The sequence below is a fragment of the Symsagittifera roscoffensis genome, chromosome 10 (assembly GCF_963678635.1).
Source record: "Symsagittifera roscoffensis chromosome 10, txSymRosc1.1, whole genome shotgun sequence".
NCBI classification, from domain to species: Eukaryota; Metazoa; Xenacoelomorpha; order Acoela; family Convolutidae; genus Symsagittifera; species Symsagittifera roscoffensis.
The window spans coordinates 24,301,355-24,320,644 of record NC_087071.1 but is presented as its reverse complement, the minus strand read 5'-3'; the positions used below and the strand labels follow the sequence as shown (position 1 = coordinate 24,320,644).

The window sequence follows — 19,290 nt, the reverse complement described above, 5'->3', positions numbered from 1 at the left end:
TGAAAGGAATCTCAGACTGTAATACTTCTGCAATAGGGAAGAGGCAACAATGCAAATATGAATGAGCATATGAAAGACTAAATTGAAGATGGAATTGACTTGTACTGTGTAATTTGTGAGTGTGTTATGATGCGTCTGTGGATGTGTGTAGGTCTCCCCCACAATGACGTCGCCGCCCAGATCTGCAGACAGGCGGGGTTAGTGAAGAGTGAGGGCAAGGAGGACGAGGACTTCGCCATAGTGTTTGCTGCAATGGGAGTGCCCATGGAGACTGCCAGGTTCTTCCGAGAGGACTTCGTCCAGGTCAGTTGCAAACCGTCAATTGTTCTCAACTGTTCTTTTCTCCCATCCGCCCACTCTTCTGCCTCACATGAACAAGCATCAATTCACTAGAGCAACACGTAGTTTACAAAGTGTATTTCCGAGCTGTAATGGTTTTGTGTTGGTTGAATTCATTACTCTTGCGATTAGCAAGGGTATTGCAATCGTGTACAAGATTTTTTTCCGTACAACTTTGTCCACAGGACTCATCAACTCCTAGTGGTACCTTTGTTTATAATGAATTCAGTTTTTTTACTGTCTCCTGCACACTAAGCCTGGAGGTAACGATTACACCCGGGAAGGCAAAGGTCACCCTATTGCATCGTTTGATGACCGAGAAAAATGTGTGCGTGTGTGTGTGTGTGTGTGTGTGTGTGTGTGTGTGTGTGTGTGTGTGTGTTTGAGAGAGTGAGTGTGAGTGTGAGTGATGTCTCAGATGGGGGACTCAATTTTTTTTTGCTGAGGTTTTTTTTCTGTATTGTTACCGCTTCGTAAATTTTATTCTGATAATATTTTTTCATTATATTGTCATGGCACGTTTTTTTTTCTCAAAAATATCATCATTGATTTTGATAGATTGGTTGTATGTATAGTTATAAAACATCGATATTACTTTTTTTACTGATCATTTTTCGGCTTTCGATTTAGCTCTCGGTTAGTTTCAGAATTGTTTATGAAAGAAATTGTAATTCTTTTTGTTAATGGTAAATATGCATACAACGAGAATTTAAATATCAAGCACCAGAAACAGTGAGGGGACAGTTAACGAACCCAATTTGGTTACTCAGCACTGCCCGTTTTATCAAATGAAAGACGAAATTTGAGATCTTCAAAGACAAGGAAAAATATATAAATCTGAAAACATAAAAGAAAATATTGGAAAATAAATACTCAAGTTTGAATAAACATAAAACAGCAGATTTAAGGCATTGTCTAGACAGGTTAATGACATAAGGTCTGAGCTTTGCATCAATATTTAAAATGATTGTTCAATCGTATTCGGTACAAAACCAAATTAAATAAGAAGTTAGTTTAAATTCATCACTCAAAATTTCTGAAAACTCATGTCAACTTGATTTCAGTACCTTTATGACAGTTTTAATTCTGTCAGCTTATTTACCTATTTTTTTTCTCCTCCAAGTTTTTGATATTGAAATGTTGAAAGCTAAAATTGAACCCCAATTGGAGCTCTTTAAAGTTTTTTAAAATATTCGAACTTTGAAAAGTTAGAAAAAAAGAATGAATTTCGTTTCGTACAACTTTCGAAATCCTCTTTGATAGTTCTGGAGTGTCTTAATGTTTAATCGTATACTTGTTGTATTGCAAGTGATGCGAAGCTCAGCTTCGCCTCTGTGTATTAAACTAAAAAGGTCAATTAAAGGCATCTGTTGTAAAACAAAAGGTGCTCCTCAGACGAAGCCATAACGTGCTTAGATGTGATATGATTTTATTTCTTTGTTATATTTGCTTGTGTTGCTTTGTTGTTCTGTTCCTTTGCGTGTATGATTTTTATAAAGGGTTATTTGTCTGTTTGTGTAGAATGGGAGTATGGAGAACGTGTGTCTGTTCTTGAACCTGGCCAATGACCCCACCATTGAGAGGATCATCACTCCCCGACTTGCCCTGACTGCGGCAGAGTACCTGGCCTACGACAGGGGAAAGCACGTGCTTGTCATTCTCACAGACATGTCCTCCTACGCAGAGGCACTCCGAGAGGTAACCCACCACTTAACACTCAACGCACCACACCACCTCGCTCTCTCTCCCTCTCTCTTTTCTCGACAATCCCCCGCCCCGGCCTGAGAACATTCTTTTTGCCCGTTTTTGTTAATTACGCTTTTAACACAGTTTTTGCGAATTAAATTGCGCTAAATTCATTGAACAACAAAGATACTCACCAAAATTTAACTTAAAATCAATTAACTAAATCAACCGTAAATCAATTTTTAGTGCGGGTACTAAAACGGAAATGACGCAAAAAACGTGAATGACTTCTAGGTTCGAATGTGGTTTTTGATTTTTAGATTTCACGGCGAAATAAGAGTGTTACCTATTGATCCAGTTTTCTCAAACTGGATTATCTTATTAATACAGTTTCAATGTTCTTGAAATTTAAAGAACTATAAAACATTTTTTCTTTAAACTCGAATCTTAAACCTTCTTTTCCAAAAAAACTTATTTTAAAAAAAAAAGTTTCTTTGTGTTCATTGGCCGTGTTCAAGTGGCTATTGACTTTTTTGAGGAAAACTCTTTAAAGATCTTCAACTCTTCTAATCAAATTATTACGTCGAGTTTTTTCCACTCAAAAATCTTTCCAACATATTCACAGCTATTTTCTCATATCTGTTTTTTTTTTCGTCAAACGACACGCGTTTTAAGCATTTATGCATTGTAAATTCCCTTTTTTCAACTTTAGTCGCAAGTTTAAGTTCCACCGAAAAAATCTTTGAAGTGTTTTATGGCGGTTTTTGTGTGTTTTACTTGTGTTTTAGTGTATCATGTTTCCTGTTGACTAGTTATTGAGGTACCCGCATCCAAGTTTAGGCGTAAGTAATCGATTATAACGGATATTTATGATGATTTTTGGACAATTATAATCGATTATAATTACCAAAATAGGTCTTTAAGGGATTTATAATTGATTACAATCGTGATATTTTCCAAGAGATTATAATCTTTTATAATCGATTATAATTAATTATAGTTCTTAATAAAAATCCTTAACATCAATTAAAATCAATTATAATCGATTATAATCTCTTAATTTGCCGAAATTTTCCTATATTCGAATTATATCTTATGGGTTATTATTTTTGTGTCAATAAAAAAATCTCTAAGAGAGAGATCTCTTGAACGTCTCTTGGTTCATCTGAACACGCTATTCTCTTGGTTCATCTGAGATCTCTTGGTTCATCTGAACACAAAGTTTTACCATGAAACAAAAGTTTCATAGAGATCCTTTCATATGAGTGGAAAGGTTCTCGCGGTAGATGAAAAATGTTTTCCGAATCAATCATGAAACTAAATCAATTTGCTGATGTTTTGGTGTATAAAAAAGCTTAAAATATGCATCACAAAACAACTCTAATGGGGAAGAAATGAATAAAAAACTTATAATTTTGAATTAATTGGAAAACTTTAAAAATATTTTACTCATTTTTCATAGCAACCAACGTCTACAAAAAGCATAAAATATAAGCAATTTAGATTCAACTTCGAAGACAAAAATGGACAAACAAAAGGGATTATAATCGATAATAATGGATTTTTGTGCAAAACTAACGAAATAGAAATTTGATTAAAAATAATGGATTATAATCAATTATAATCGATTATAATTGTATCAAAAAATAGACGAATAAATAATCGATTATAATGGTTTATAATTAATTATAATTGATTATTAATTGATTAAAATCGATTGTTTCTCAATTTTAGTGAGACTGGTACTAAAATCGTAATATAATCGATTCTTAGCGCTCGAAACTGGATGCGCGTAGTTAAAGGCCGTTGGATCAGCTAGTTAGGCACTTTATTTGACATTGCGGAGTTTCGATTCCTGGGGTGCGAAGTTTGTAGTGGTTATCGGTCGTGATTATTCTTTTCGTTTTTGCTTTGCAGAAAGTGTTCAAATTTGTTCACATTCGCGGTTTGGCTGTCGATTTTTTTTTCAAAATCAGTTTATTCCACTCGTTAAAAGTAAGGCAAGTTCCACTATCGAACAGCACGAGCGTATAGCTAATTAAAAATGAGATGTACTTCTTTTTTCAAAACTGCATTTAAAAACATTTTTTAAACCGTTTTTGAGAAACTTCGGATGTGAGCGGCTACGCTCTTATTTCTCCAAGAAAAATATATGGCTTTCGAAAAAGACGATTTTAAAATAAAAAAATTACCGTCTTTGGAAACATTTAAGCTTTTCTCGAAAACTAACAATGCCAATTCATAATTCAATGTTCGATCGAAAAACCCGATTATAGGAAGCCTGCTCTGCATGAGCTATTACGGCCTTTTTTTTAGGTAAAACAGTTAGAGACTGTAGTGATATTCAATTTTTTGAGTTTATGACCATTTGTTTGGAAACTTCACTTTTCACTACTCCGCCAAATCTGATTTTTGATCGAAAAAACAGTTGGTGAGAATCTACCTGCGTAAGTGATTCCACGGCTATGGGTTCTATCCAAAAAACAAGTTGTGGTAATCTTTCATTTAGAAATATGTGCGCTTTAATTTTGGTTGGAAAACTGCTTTGAACTGATGAAAAGTCAAAGCTTTGAGACTTGGATAGCTTCATGGAAGTTTTTCTAATTCTGAGGTTAATGGTTTAATTGGAAGAACATGGCACAAAGATCGTCCCTGCATAAACCAATGTGCTCGGCAGCGTAAGCCGAGGAAAGTTAGCTATTGTGGGATAAGTTGTGTTGTTTTTGCTGCTGTGGCTGTAGGTATCAGCTGCGCGTGAGGAAGTACCTGGTCGTCGTGGTTTCCCAGGATACATGTACACGGACTTGGCCACTATCTACGAGAGAGCAGGGAGAGTGAGTGGCAGACAGGGCTCTATTACCCAGATACCCATCCTCACCATGCCCAACGACGACATCACTCATCCCATTCCAGATCTCACAGGCTACATCACGGAGGGTACATTAAAAACATCTCACATTACATTACATTACATAACATTACACTACATAACTTTACACTATATTTACACTCGCGAACCAAAGTGTATTAGTACGAACTTCCTTTTTTTTCAACCTAAGTCGCAAATAAAAGTGCAAATTACTTATCCTGGAAATAAAATACCTTACTTAACATTGCATAATAACATCACACTTTCTAACACTACAGTACATTACTATATATTACTCACGCTACATTGCAGTCCATTAGACTTCACTACATTCGAATACAGTATAGAAGGTAGTTTGTACAGTAAATTATACTAAATTTCATTATCATTACATAACAGTACTTGACACTACACTCCATTACGTTAATTTACATTCATAACTCTACTACATTCACAACTAATCATAACTACATTCATAACTAATCTTACATTACCTTACCTTACAAAATATTACACTACAGTGCATTACTCATCCCTAGTTGGCAAATCTTCCCTCGTCTTCGCCGAGCCAACACCACATCTACGATGTGCCAAGCGGAAGAACAACTTTCCCTCACACCCGACGGGTTTTTGTCAAGGCACTCAAAAGTCTCCCTCCTACGAGTGCCCAGAAGCGTCATCAGGGCACTCCTCCTCATCGCAGGCGTTGAACAGAACCCGGGTTTGAAGTTCCCCTGTGTTATTAGCAGAACAAATTGCAAATACTCCTGTCTACAATGCACTACTTGCAAAAACTGGTGCCATTTCAAGTGTGCAAACGTGGACCTCTACACAGCAAGGGGGATCTACTGGTACTGCTCCACCTGCAAAGTCCAACCGCAAGCGAACCTCACAACCAAGACAGCCCCCAAGGCTGACATTAAGCTCCTCCAACTGAACATTTACGGCCTCAGGAGCAAAACCTCCGAGCTCGCCCTGCTTCTCCACAGCAACAAAGTTGTGTCAGCTCTGATCCAAGAAACCAAAATGGTGCCCAAAGCCCTCAGTCCGAAGATAGACGGCTACTCCATCATCCGCAGAGATCGTACGAGAAACGGAGGGGGACTATCTACTATCATCGACCACAATGTAAAGTTTCGCGAAGCTCCGGTGAGACAGACTGGCAACACCATGCTGTTTGCAGTCGACTTGTACGTTTGCAACGAGATTTGTCAAGTACTACATCCCTCCAGAGGAACCCGAGTACAACTTCGACAGCATAACCAACCTGACCACGGACCACACAGCCTTAGCTATGGGAGACGCCAACGCGCACAACGGACCCTGGCATTCTCCTATCGTACCAGACACTAGAGGCAGCGAAATCTCAAAGGTGTTGTTTCTCAGTAACCTCGTTGTCGTCAATGAAAACTGTCCGACGAGGCTTCCTTTCAGCGTTACTAGGCCGTCCTGGCCTGATCTAACAGCAGCCACTGATGACATTGTGCTCTTGACCAGCTGGCACACCATCAATATCAGGATGAGTGACCACCTCCCCTTAATGGTCTTAGTGGAGACAAACGATGTCAGAGTTGGAGTCTAACACAAGCACAACTGCATGTGGAACACGAGAAAAGCCGACTGGGAGAAGTTCGAAAAAGAATTGGATGATGCAGTTTCGGCATTCCCAATTTCGGCCGATCACCCCCGAAGAACGAGAGAAACTCTCTGGTACTGGTACTGCTCCACCTGCAAAGTCCAACCGCAAGCGAACCTCACAACCAAGACAGCCCCCAAGGCTGACATTAAGCTCCTCCAACTGAACATCAACGGCCTCAGGAGCAAAACCTCCGAGCTCGCCTGCTTCTCCACAGCAACAAAGTTGTGGCAGCTCTGATCCAAGAAACCAAAATGGTCCCCAAAGCCCTCAGTCCGAAGATAGACGGCTACTCCATCATCCGCAGAGATCGTACGAGAAACGGAGGGGGACTATCTACTATCATCGACCACAATGTAAAGTTTCGCGAAGCTCCGGTGAGACAGGCTGGCAACACCGAGCTGCTTGCAGTCGACTTGTACGTTTGCAACGAGATTTGTCAAGTACTACATCCCTCCAGAGGAACCCGAGTACAACTTCGACAACATAGCTATGGGAGACGCCAACGCGCACAACGGACCCTGGCATTCTCCTATCGTACCAGACACTAGAGGCAGCGAAATCTCAAAGGTGTTGTTTCACAGTAACCTCGTTGTCATCAATGAAAACTGTCCGACGAGGCTTCCTTTCAGCGTTACTAGGCCGTCCTGGCCTGATCTAACAGCAGCCACTGATGACATTGTGCTCTTGACCAGCTGGCACACCATCAATATCAGGATGAGTGACCAGCTCCCCTTAATGGTCTTAGTGGAGACAAACGATGTCAGAGTTGGAGTCTAACACAAGCACAACTGCATGTGGAACATGAGAAAAGCCGACTGGGAGAAGTTCGAAAAAGAACTGGACGATGCAGTTTCGGCATTCCCAGTTTCGGCCGATCACCCCCGAAGAACGAGAGAAACTCCTTCGAGCGGCGGTTACGAGAGCCGCTGAACAGAACATTCCCAGAGGCTGCCATCACCAAAACACTCACTACCTCCCCGCAGAGATCAGAGAAATGATCGAAAAACGAGACACCGCCACTGACAACGCCACAGCTTCTCAGAGGAATGCTGAGATAAAAAAAGAGAATCCTCAACCACAGGAAAACAAAATGGAGGGAATTCGTGGAGAACACGCGCCTATCGATAGGGAAAATCTAGCAAGCTGTCAGCAAGGTCAACGTCAAGAAAACTCCACAGAAAAAGACCCCGCTCATATTTCACGAAAAAGTGTAGGATGGAGTTTCGGCATTCCCAATTTCGGCCGACCACCCCCCCGAAGAACGAGAGAAACTCCTTCGAGCGGCGGTTACGGGAGCCGCTGGATAGAACTTTCCCAGAGGCCGCCATAACTAGAACACTAGCTACCTCCCCGCAGAGGTCAGAGAAATGATCGAAAAACGAGACACCGTAACTGACAACGCCACAGCTTCACAGAGGAATGCTGAGATAAAAAAGAAAATCGTCAACCACAGGAAAACAAAATGGAGGGAATTCGCAGAGAACACGCGCCTTTCGGCAGGGAAAATCTGGCAAGCTGTCAGCAAGATCAACGGCAAGAAACCCCCACAGAAAAACAGCGTCCTCATATTTGACGAAAAAATGTAGGATGGAGTTTCGGCATTCCCAATTTCGGCCGACCACCCCCCCGAAGAACGAGAGAAACTCCTTCGAGCGGCGGTTACGGGAGCCGCTGGATAGAACTTTCCCAGAGGCCGCCATAACTAGAACACTAGCTACCTCCCCGCAGAGGTCAGAGAAATGATCGAAAAACGAGACACCGTAACTGACAACGCCACAGCTTCACAGAGGAATGCTGAGATAAAAAAAGAGAATCCTCAACCACAGGAAAACAAAATGGAGGGAATTCGTGGAGAACACGCGCCTATCGACAGGGAAAATCTGGCAAGCTGTCAGCAAGATCAACGGCAAGAAACCTCCACAGAAAAAACACCGCCCTCATACTTGACGAAAAAGTGTAGGATGGAGTTTCGGCATTCCCAGTTTCGGCGACCACCCCCCGAAAAACGAGAGAAACTCCTTCGAGCGGCGGTTTCGAGAGCCGCTGAACAGATCATTCCCAGAGGCTGCCATCACCAGAACACTCCCTACCTCCCCGCAGAGATCAGAGAAATGATCGAAAAATGAGACACCGCCACTGACAACGCCACAGCTTCACAGAGGAATGCTGAGATAAAAAAGAAACTCGTCAACCACAGGAAAATAAAATGAACGGAATTCGTAGAGAAAGCGCGCATTTCGACAGGGAAAATCTGGCAAGCTGGCAGCAAGATCAACAGCAAGAAACCCCCACAGAAAATCACCGTCCTCATATTTGACGAAAAAATGTAGGTTGGAGTTTCGGCATTCCCAGTTTCGGCGACCACCCCCCCAAAAAAAACGAGAGAAACTCCTTCGAGCGGCGGTTACGACAGCCGCTGAAGAGAACATTCCCAGAGGCCGCCATCACCAGAACACTCCCTACCTCCCCGCAGAGATCACAGAAATGATCGAAAAACGAGACACCGCCACTGACAACGCCACAGCTTCACAGAGGAATGCTGAGATAAAAAAGAAAATCGTCAACCACAGGAAAACAAAATGGAGGGAATTCGCAGAGAACACGCGCCTTTCGGCAGGGAAAATCTGGCAAGCTGTCAGCAAGATCAACGGCAAGAAACCCCCACAGAAAAACAGCGTCCTCATATTTGACGAAAAAATGTAGGATGGAGTTTCGGCATTCCCTGTTTCGGCGACCACCTCCCGAAGAACGAGAGGAACTCCTTCGAGCGGCGGTTACGAGAGCCGCTGAACAGAACATTCCCAGAGGCCGCCATCACCAGAACACTCCCTACCTCCCCGCAGAGATCAGAGAAATGATCGAAAAACGAGACACCGCCACTGACAACGCCACAGCTTCACAGGGATTGCTGAGATAAAAAAAGAGAATCCTCAACTACAGGAAAACAAAATGGAGGGAATTCGTGGAGAACACGCGCCTTTCGACAGGGAAAATCTGGCCAGCTGTCAGCAAGATCAACGGCAAGAAACCTCCACAGAAAAACACCGCCCCCATATTTGAGGAAAAAGTGGTCACGAAAACCATGAAAATCACCAAGATGAACCGTTTCCTTTCGAACAATTGCGAATTGAAGAGGTCGCGAGAAACAAAAGAAAATAAACGGAACGCTGCGAAGCTGAAGCCCACAGGAAATTTTTTTCACTATCACCACCGAAGATGTTCTGAAAGCGATAAAGAAGATGTCCAAATCCTAAGCAGCTGCCCCCGACGGCATGGTGTCTTCATCTGAAGCACTTTGGGCGGAACACCTGCTCCTATGTGGCTTAGATTATCCAGCTATCTGGAGAAACGCCAAATTGGTTCCTCTACAGAAGCCGAACAAGCCGGCCCACAAGCCCGGTACCTACAGACCAGTGAGTATACTACCGCCTCTAGCCACACTTGCGGAGAGGATCATCCTGCCCCAACTGCACGCAACGACCGACCTGCTAAAGCAACAACACGGTTTTTGGAGGGGTCAATCAACCGTTTTTTCGGCGTGTTCCATGACTGAGAAAGTCATCAAGGGCTTCAACTACAAGAAACCAGCCCCGTGCACCGTAGCCGTTGCCATCGACCTTAAATGGAGGTTTGATACCGTTAACCTTGACAAATTAATCAATATTATAATTAACTCTAGGCTCAACAACATGATCAAGAAATGGCTAGCCTGCTACATCAGATGCAGAGAACAGCGAACCAGCTACGAAGGAGTCCTCTCAAAGTCAGCAGTGCTCAAAACAGGAGTACCACAAGGGAGTGTCCTGTGTCCCATCCTCTCCGCCTGGTAACTCCAAGACATTTCACTGCCGCCAGAAGGCGTCGAAATAATTATCTATGCAGATGACATCACCATATTTTGCCAAAAGTAACATATATACGGCCGCAACAATGATCAACAATTATCTTGACATTCTCGCCCCCTACCTCAAGCCCAAACAGTTCTGTCTCCACTACTGAGTGCGCAGCCATGCTCTTCAGCACCTGGAACGCAGAATAGATGACAGAAGTGAATATCAGGATGGAAGGGACCGAAATACCAACCGAGCGCAACATCAAGTTACTTAGCGTCACATTGGACCACTCAATAACCTTCGGAGAACACGCAAAAATCCTTAGCAACACAGCTAGCAACAGAAACAATGCCCTCCGAGCCATCAACTCCGGAAAACAGGGACCCAAGAAGAAGGTAGATATAATTGTGTACAAAGTGATCACCCGCTCCGTCTTCAACTATGCAGCTTCAGTCTGGGCCCCCAATCTCGCCGAAACCCACTGGAGGAAACTGGAAGCGAGAGAGAACGACTCACTGAGAACCACCACAGGGTGCACAAGAATGACAGCAATCGACAACCTTCGACAAGAGAGACTCTGCCTGCCGGTGAAAACCCACAACAAAATGCAACCTAGCCAGTTTGCCGCTGACATGAAAAACCCGACCACGCCTGCCACGAGCTACAAACAAATAACGAAGAAAGAAGAACAATCTGAAAATCAGTGAGTAACCACCTGAAAACCGCACAAACATCCCTTAACAACAGACGAAGAAGCCACGAGAGAGAACCTACACGAAGACTGTGTCATTGATACCATAGCAAATCTACAGCCAAACAGAGTTCTCAACACCCTATCCCCAATAAATCAAGACAAGATTGACGAAATGGAGAAAACATTAACCAGACAACAGCAAGTCCGGCTCGCACAGACGAGGAGTGGTTTCTGTTCTCAACTCAATTATTATCTTCATACAATTAACGCCTCGGAAACAGACACATGCCGATTCTGTAAGAAGGAAAAAAAGAGTGGAACAAGTGCTAGCATGCCTAACCAACCTAGCTCCAGAAACCTTGTGGACCGACCCAAAAAGAGCCGCGACCGAAACTAACAACTCATCCCTACATTACAGTACACTACATTAAAATACCCTATCGAGGCAACAGGTTGTGGAAAGGATCTGTGCATAAAAATTTGCGTCTTGTGTTAAAAAAATGTCTCTGGTAAAGTTCAAAATTCACAAAAAAATTTTACTCATATTTTAATAGAGCAACAGTGAATATCTTTGAAGTCCAAATTTGAAATAACCTATTTCATCCCACATCGGTACAAAGTCAAAAATGATCAAACAGGTATCTGCAGAACTTGTTTAGGATCGGGTTTTTTTATTTTCTGTGACGCTTGGAGAATTTTTTCTCTTTTCAAAAACTTAGTGTTTCTCAGAAACTACTTTAAATATTTTCAAAAAAGTGGTACACATGGAAACTCCGCCCACTAGCCTGTGTACCTGCATATATCCCTACGCTCTTTTCAACCTACTCCACTTTCTACAGCCTTAAAAGAGTGTGGGGGGACTTTTTGACCTATGTTTTATAATTTTTTTTTCTGTTTCTCAGGATAACAGGTTGTGGAAAGCTCCCCTGCATAACCGGCTAAGACGAATGTTTTTACAGAAAAAGTTATGGCCCTCAGAAAAGTCATGGATATTTTGACAGTTTTTTGAAATCTATACTATATTTAAATGCTAGTGACAGCTATCTCCCATGTTTAAGCTTAATAGTTTTGCATGTTGAACGAGTTTTCAAAAAAAAAATGTTGAAGTTAACAATTTTTTTTCCCTCAAATTTTGAAACTCCCAACCATGTTAATGGGGGCTATCGGATTACTCTCAGGTATTGCGAACCTCGCCTCTAATTTTTACTGCTCAAATTCTTATAGTTTTAGAGATAGGCATTTTTTTGCGATTTTTAAATTCTTTTTCTTAATTTGAAATTCCCAACCCTGTAATTGGGGGTTGTCAGAGTACTCTCAGGGTTTGCGAATCTTGACTCAAAATATGACTACTCAATTTCTTGTACTTTTTGAGATATAGCTTTATTTGTGATTTTTTCAGAAAACCCACACAAACTTTTTTTTCGAAAATTGAAATTCCCAACCCTCAGTGGGGGCTGTCAGAGTACTCATAAGGGTTTGGAATCTCGCCTCCAAACATGACTGCTCAAATCCTGGTAGTTTTCGAGATACGAGGATTTTAAAAAAAATTTCGAGATAGGAGGAAGAATTCTGAGATGAAAAAGAGAATCGTCAACCACAGGAAAACAAATTGGATGGAATTCGTGGAGAACACTCGCCTTTGACAGAGAAAATCTGGCTAGCTGTCAGCAAGATCAACGGCAAGAAACCTCCACAGAAAAACACCGCCCTCATATTTGACGAAAAAGTGGTCACTAAAACCAAGAAAATCATCAAGTTGAACCGTTTCCTCTCGAACAATTGCGAAGTGAAGAGTTCGCCAGAAATAAGGAAAAGTAAACGGAACGCTGCGAAGCTGTAACTCACAGGAAAACTTGTTCACGGTCACCACCGAAGATGTTCTGAAAGCGATAAAGAAGACTTCCAAATCTTAAGCAGCTGACCCCGATGGCATGGTGTCTTCATCTGAAGCACTTTGGGCGGAAATTGAAATTCCCAACCCTCATTGGGGGCTGTCAGAGTACTCATAGGGTTTTGAATCTCGCCTCCAAATATGACTGCTAAAATCCTGGTAGTTTTCGAGCGAGATACGAGGATTAAAAAAAAATTCGAGATACGAGGAAGAAGGCTGAAATAAAAAAGAGAATCCTCAACCACAGGAAAACAAAATGGATGGAATTCGTGGAGAACACTCGCCTTTCGACAGAGAAAATCTGGCAAGCTGTCAGCAAGATCAACGGCAAGAACATGTTATCAAGAACGCGGCAAGAACACGGCATCAACTCCAAACATGACTGCTCAAATCCTGGTAGTTTTCGAGATACGAGGATTTTTTCAAATTGATTTTTCAATTAACTTAGGTTTCGAAAAATTCTCAAATGTTAAATATCCCAACCCTGTAATTGGATGGTGCCAGGGTACTCCCAGGAGTTGTAAATTTTGCCTCCAATTATGACTACTCAATATTTTTACTTTTCGAGGCTTGATTTTTTCGATATGACGAAAAATAGGAATTGAAAAAATAATAAAATATCATATTACGAGCTTTGTAATTGGGTACTCGCAGATTTAACTAAAAGCCTGTAGATGTGGTTTCCAATGTGTGCACAGTTTTTCATGAGTTTTCAAAAATTCGAAGCACCGTAGGTGCGTTACATGCTAGTTTTTCTTAAAAATTACCCTCGCGAATCTGAGGTTTAGAATTCAAAGGTTAGGGCGGGTTATGGGAAGCTTACCTGCTCAAGTGAAAAACCCCAAATTTTTCTACTTGAAAACTTTCTGACCCTCGGAAAGTCAGTTTTTAGATTTTTTGACCGTTTCTTTAAACTTTTCGAACTTTCTCGGAAACTACGCTCACAAAACTTAAATTTTGGTCTCAATCAAGAGAAAGGTTCAAGCGAAGCTCCCCTGTGTAATCGTTCATTTCCAAATTGTCCACTAAAAGTTGTGGTGGCCTTCTCAAAATCAATGTTTTGATTTCTTGTCCGTTTTTTGAAACTTTTTGACTCTTCTCGAAAACATCTGATATCAAGGGTTTATGAGGTAAAAGGTTGTGGAAACGATCCGCGCCTAAGACGCTACGCCATCAAATATTTTCAAAAAAATTATCAATCAGGTGTTTGCAGCTTCATGAAATTGTTAATGGTCGGTTTTTTTATTCTTTTTTGTATTTAATTTTTTCTGTGATGCTTTGAAAAATTTTTTCACTTTCAAAAAGTTTTTCTCAGAAACTACTCTTCCCGTTTTAAAAAAGAAGTACCAATGAGAACTATGCGCCTCAAATTGTGTACCTGCGTATATCCCTAGACTCCTTTCACCTTACTCCACTTTCTACAACCTTAGAAGTGTGGGGGAATTTTTGACCTGTTTTATGGCGTTTGACTGTTTCTGAAAAATTACTCTACGAAATCTGAGATTTTGAATTAAATCGGTTGAACAGGTTGTGGAAAGTCCGAATTTTTTTACACTTAAAGCTATGGCCCCCAGAAAATTGAAGTTTTGGATTTTTTTGACCGTTTTTTGAAATTTTCTGCTTTATCTGGAAAACGACCCACCCATCTGTGAGATATTGATTTCAATGGGTAGATAGGGTTGTGGGAAGCTACTTTGGATAGGCGGTTTAGCCCAAATTTGTGTACACAGAAAAATCTGATCTCCGGAAAAGTCGAATTTTTGTTTTTTTTGAACGTCTTTGAATTTGCTTGATTTTCCGGAAATTACCCTCCGAAATCGAGTTTTTCCTGTCAATGGGTAGAACGGTTTGTATGAAGCTCCCCTACATAAGGGGTTACTTAAATGTTGTCGCACAAACAGATATGCCTCTCGGAAATGTCAAAAAGTATCGATTTTTTTGGCTGTACTTTTTTCCGTAAACTACACTCTTATCCTGAGATTTCGATATCAATGGGTAGCACAGGTTTTGGGAAGTTTACCTGCTAAGCGATGACAATTTTTTTTTACACAAAAAGTAATGAAGCTCGAAACACGCTTTTTTGATTGTTTGATAGTTTCTTCACAATTTTTTCACTTTTCTCGGTAACTACCCTCCTAAAGCTATGCTATAATGATCATTTTTTACACAAAAAGCTTCGACTTTTGATAGTTTCTTTTTACAGATTTTGACTTTTCTGGTTAACTACCCTCCCAAATCTGAGGTTTTGGGTGCAATAAAAATAGGTTTGCGAAGTTTCCTGTGTAAACGCTCACGTCAATTTTTCCACTAAAAAGATGGCCTTCTGAAAATCAGTGTTTTGATTTCTTGTCCGTTGTTTGAAACTTTTTGACTTCTCATAAATATCTTAAACTGAACTCAACGCTTTAATCGAGGCAACAGGTCGTGGAAAGGCTCCGTGCATAAAAGCTACGCCTTAATTTGTATACAAAAAATTATGTCTCTGTGAAAGTTCAAAAATCACAAAAATTTTCTGATGTCTTAATAGAGCATCAATTGAGGTCTTGGATGACGCCCATTTTTGAAGTTAGCTATTGCATCCCGCATCAGTACAACAAAGTCCAAAATTATTAAACAAAGTCAAACTTTTAAACAAATTCCAAAATTATTATTTCCTCCAGCTTAATGAAAATGTATGGGATGGGGGTTTTTTTAATTTTGAATTATTTTTGTGACGCTTTGCAAAATTTTTTCAATAATTCAAAACGTTTAGCTTTTCTCAAAAAATACTCAGTTTTCAAAAGAGGCCACCATTATGAATTTTGCTCACAAAAAGTTTGCTCAAATTTTCTTAACACGAAAAGTTATGACCTTCGAAGAGTTTAAACTTTCGATTTTTTGTCCGTTTTTCGAAACTTTTTGACTTTTCTCAAAAAATATTATCTCAAGTCTGAGATTTTGGGTTAATGAGTAGAATCGGTTGTAGGAAAATCCTTTGCATAAGCGGCTGCGCCCAGTTTTTTTACAAAAAAATGGCCCTCGGAATAGTCAAATTTTGGGTTTTTCTACTGTTTTTTGAAATTTTTTGACTCCTCTCGAAAACAACTCAATCTCATCTCATGTAGCTGATCCATCCATCCCTCCACCCAATACATACATGTTTTGTGTGAATATTATCCTTGGCAATCAGCAGTAGCCATATTTCGACGCAGTCTGTCCATTGATGACCATATACATTGATGAGAGAACCAGTGGAGATGAACCAGTTTCATTTGTTGTATAGCTTCTAGAATGATAAATAAACCTTGCCAAACTAGTTTCGAAACTTGGATGAAGTTGAATATGTTTAAGCCAGAAATAAAGGAGCAGAGTAAATAAGTTGAAGTTGAGTACGCATGGTTGTTCACGATGACTAATTGTGGGTTTTTTGTTTGAAGGCCAGATCTACATAGACCGACAGCTACACAACAAGCAGATCTACCCGCCAGTGAATGTGCTCCCATCTCTCTCCCGGCTCATGAAGAGTGCGATTGGAGAGGGCATGACCAGAAAGGACCACCCTGATGTAAGTTTCGTCAGCCCAAAATCGCACCCTTAACCCCCTCCACACGCAGCCCCCACAGAAAACATATAAACTTATTTCCCCAACAAACCATGCACTGTGAGTTTTTAAGTTTCTAATCAGTACGCATTTAATTTCAATATTATTTAGCGCTGCACAGTAGGCTCGCAAACATTCGGATTTGTGTACCACAAAGTAGCTTACTTTACATTGAGTTTTAAATGTTAGGTAAGCTTCTTTTTGATAAACAAAACCGAATGTTTGAGAGCCTACTGTGCAGTGCTGAATGAACCTTGAAATTAATTGCGTGCTCATTATGAAACAAGACGTGTGATGTAACGTGCTTTAAACGTCCTCTTGAGAAGACGTTTGTTATCATTTGATATGTTTTTCAAAAATTTCGGAGTGACAGATGTCATTAAAAAGCAATCTGCTGAGTGAGAACAAAAATTTTGAGCCTTGTCGGAAATGAAGAGATGTGTGCGGACCAAGTGCCAATCAGATTTGAGCATAGTACATGCAGTCTTTACGTCTTAAGTTTACCATTTAATTTTGGGGGAGATATTGGTCACTTGGTCTATTAATGGGGAAGATTGTTCACATGGTTCGTGTGTGCTTTTGTCGGAAATATTTATTCAATTTTTAAAAAATGAAAAAAAAAATTAGTATTTCAGAGTAATTACAAACAAAGAATTCATTTTTTTTCTTCACAAAACCGCTTTTTCTAGAAAAATACGAGATGTGGGTTGTTGAAATTTTATTACAATCGGTAGCTATGGAGCTCGAGTGTTAGCACCCAACCAACGGGTGTAAATTGGATTTCTTCTCAAGTTTTTTCGAGGTGTTTTCACAAAATACACCATAGCAATACACCGGGACATTTGCTTAATTACGTTTGTTGATGAGTAAGCAGCTGTATCATCGTTCCGCCGCCTCTAGTCGCTCTGTTATTCGTATATACACAAGCAAAGCTTGTGTTATAGTCTGAACTATCTTTTTTTTTCCAACCTAAGCCGGAAACAGTGTTGCGACAAAATGTGTTCATTTTGAAAGTGTTCATTTTGACCAATAACCAGCTATTAAGTATAGCCAATCCTAAGGATATTAACACAAACTATTATAGTAAAAAAGCACTTTAGCTTCAAGGTATAATGGATCTGTAGCGTAGACGCAGGGAAGGAGAATCGCAAGAAAATCAGAGGGTTCGAACCTGGGCAAGGTGGGATGTTTTTCATGAACTTTTTCGTGTACTAGTTAAAATGCGTCCGCTCTATAAATTGAGGCATGTTAGTTGGTAAAATTCTTTTTCTTTTCAAATTGACTGGTTTTGCTAATGCGTCATAATTGGCTTGCGTCATTTAGCAGTTGTGTAGACTCATAAGTGGCGTGCGTCAAATGAGAATTCGTAGACTCAAGTTCTACTCAGTTTTTCCCAGTAGCATTATCGGTCCTAATTTTTGGAACCAGTTCTAAACTAGTATTTTTAATTGGACCTTATTATAATTCGCTATCTTTGTAAAATATTACTACTAACCAAGCATATTGTATCTCTAACATTGACATTTATTTGTAAGTGCTGAAACTACTTGTAGTTTCAGCACCAGAACAATTTGAATAAATCTTAGACTGCAGTTGTTCTCCTTCTGGATAAAACTCCAAGAACTAATACGCAAAAACCAGTTTGCTCTAGATCTATTGAAACTAGGAGATATAAGAGTAAAATCAAGATTGGTATAAGACTAAGAAATTGCACGAATCTATCCGGCCGAAAATAAGATAGCTTGACGAACAGACAGTGTACCTTATCTGAAATTACTCAATGAGTATAACCAAAAGGTCATAACTCATCTGGTGCGATCATAAATCTCAAACAAGACCTTAACCAATCTAGAATTGGACAACTAAAATTAAAATTAGACAATTAGAAAATCGCAAAAATGTTACATGGAAAGAGAATTTATTAGAAATGTCTCTACGACTCAATAGATCTACGCCAATTTTCCGAACAATACGAGAATTACCAGGTATTGCAAGAAGACCAAGAACGAGGCGTGAACAACGATTAGGAAGGAACCGACCAATCCACCATATACTAGTGAAACGAACGCCGGAAGAAGAAGTTTTTGTTTTTAGAATCCTTTACGCAGTAAATTCAGATTTCCATTTGTTGACTTAAAAACAATCCAAACAATAATTATTCAATTCAAATGGTGCTAAATCTAATATTTAAACATTAACGACTGATAAAAAGAACACAATTCGTTCCCCCCAAAATCTGGATTAAATCAAAACTTCTGAATAAATTTATTTGTTGAATAAAAAATACAAAAATTAGTTGGTATAAATTTATTGTTAGTTTCATTAATTTGCACGCAAAATTTTTTCTTAATCCCTGCTTCATCATCTAAAATTCAAGAGCATCAACCCAAAAAGTAATACCATTCAAACACTAAATTAAAACTTTCTAGACTTGAACTTTTATAAAAATTTTATCAAGGCTTATCCTTGTTTTCTCTTAAATCACCTTTATTTAATGAAAAGATCATCAAGGCTTTCCTCGGATCTTTAAGTTCACTTAAATTAATTCCTTTAATTTCTGATCATCAAGGCCTGCCTTGGATCATAATAAAACAATTCATGTTCTCCCAACCAAATTACTTTAAGTGGCCAACGACCTAAGACGTCGTTTCACTTTCCAATCCTTACAAACGACCCAGGACTAAGAGAAATTTTTGAAAAAACTAACCATTTGAATAAGGATAGAAAGTGAAGAACTTCGATTACTCATCCTTCACTTG

General features: G+C 39.9%; 1 protein-coding gene across 2 annotated transcripts in view; it reads left to right on the top strand.

Moving 5' to 3' along the window:
* The window catches only part of LOC134855176 (V-type proton ATPase subunit B-like), a 431,995-nt gene that overhangs the window by 395,070 nt on the left and 17,635 nt on the right, over window positions 1-19,290 (top strand). For both annotated transcript variants that reach the window (XM_063871604.1, XM_063871603.1), the window contains 4 exons: window positions 152-303; window positions 1,861-2,037; window positions 4,767-4,962; window positions 16,368-16,495. In XM_063871604.1, the coding sequence (XP_063727674.1) occupies window positions 152-303; window positions 1,861-2,037; window positions 4,767-4,962; window positions 16,368-16,495 (653 nt within the window). The remainder of the gene's footprint in view (window positions 1-151; window positions 304-1,860; window positions 2,038-4,766; window positions 4,963-16,367; window positions 16,496-19,290) is intronic.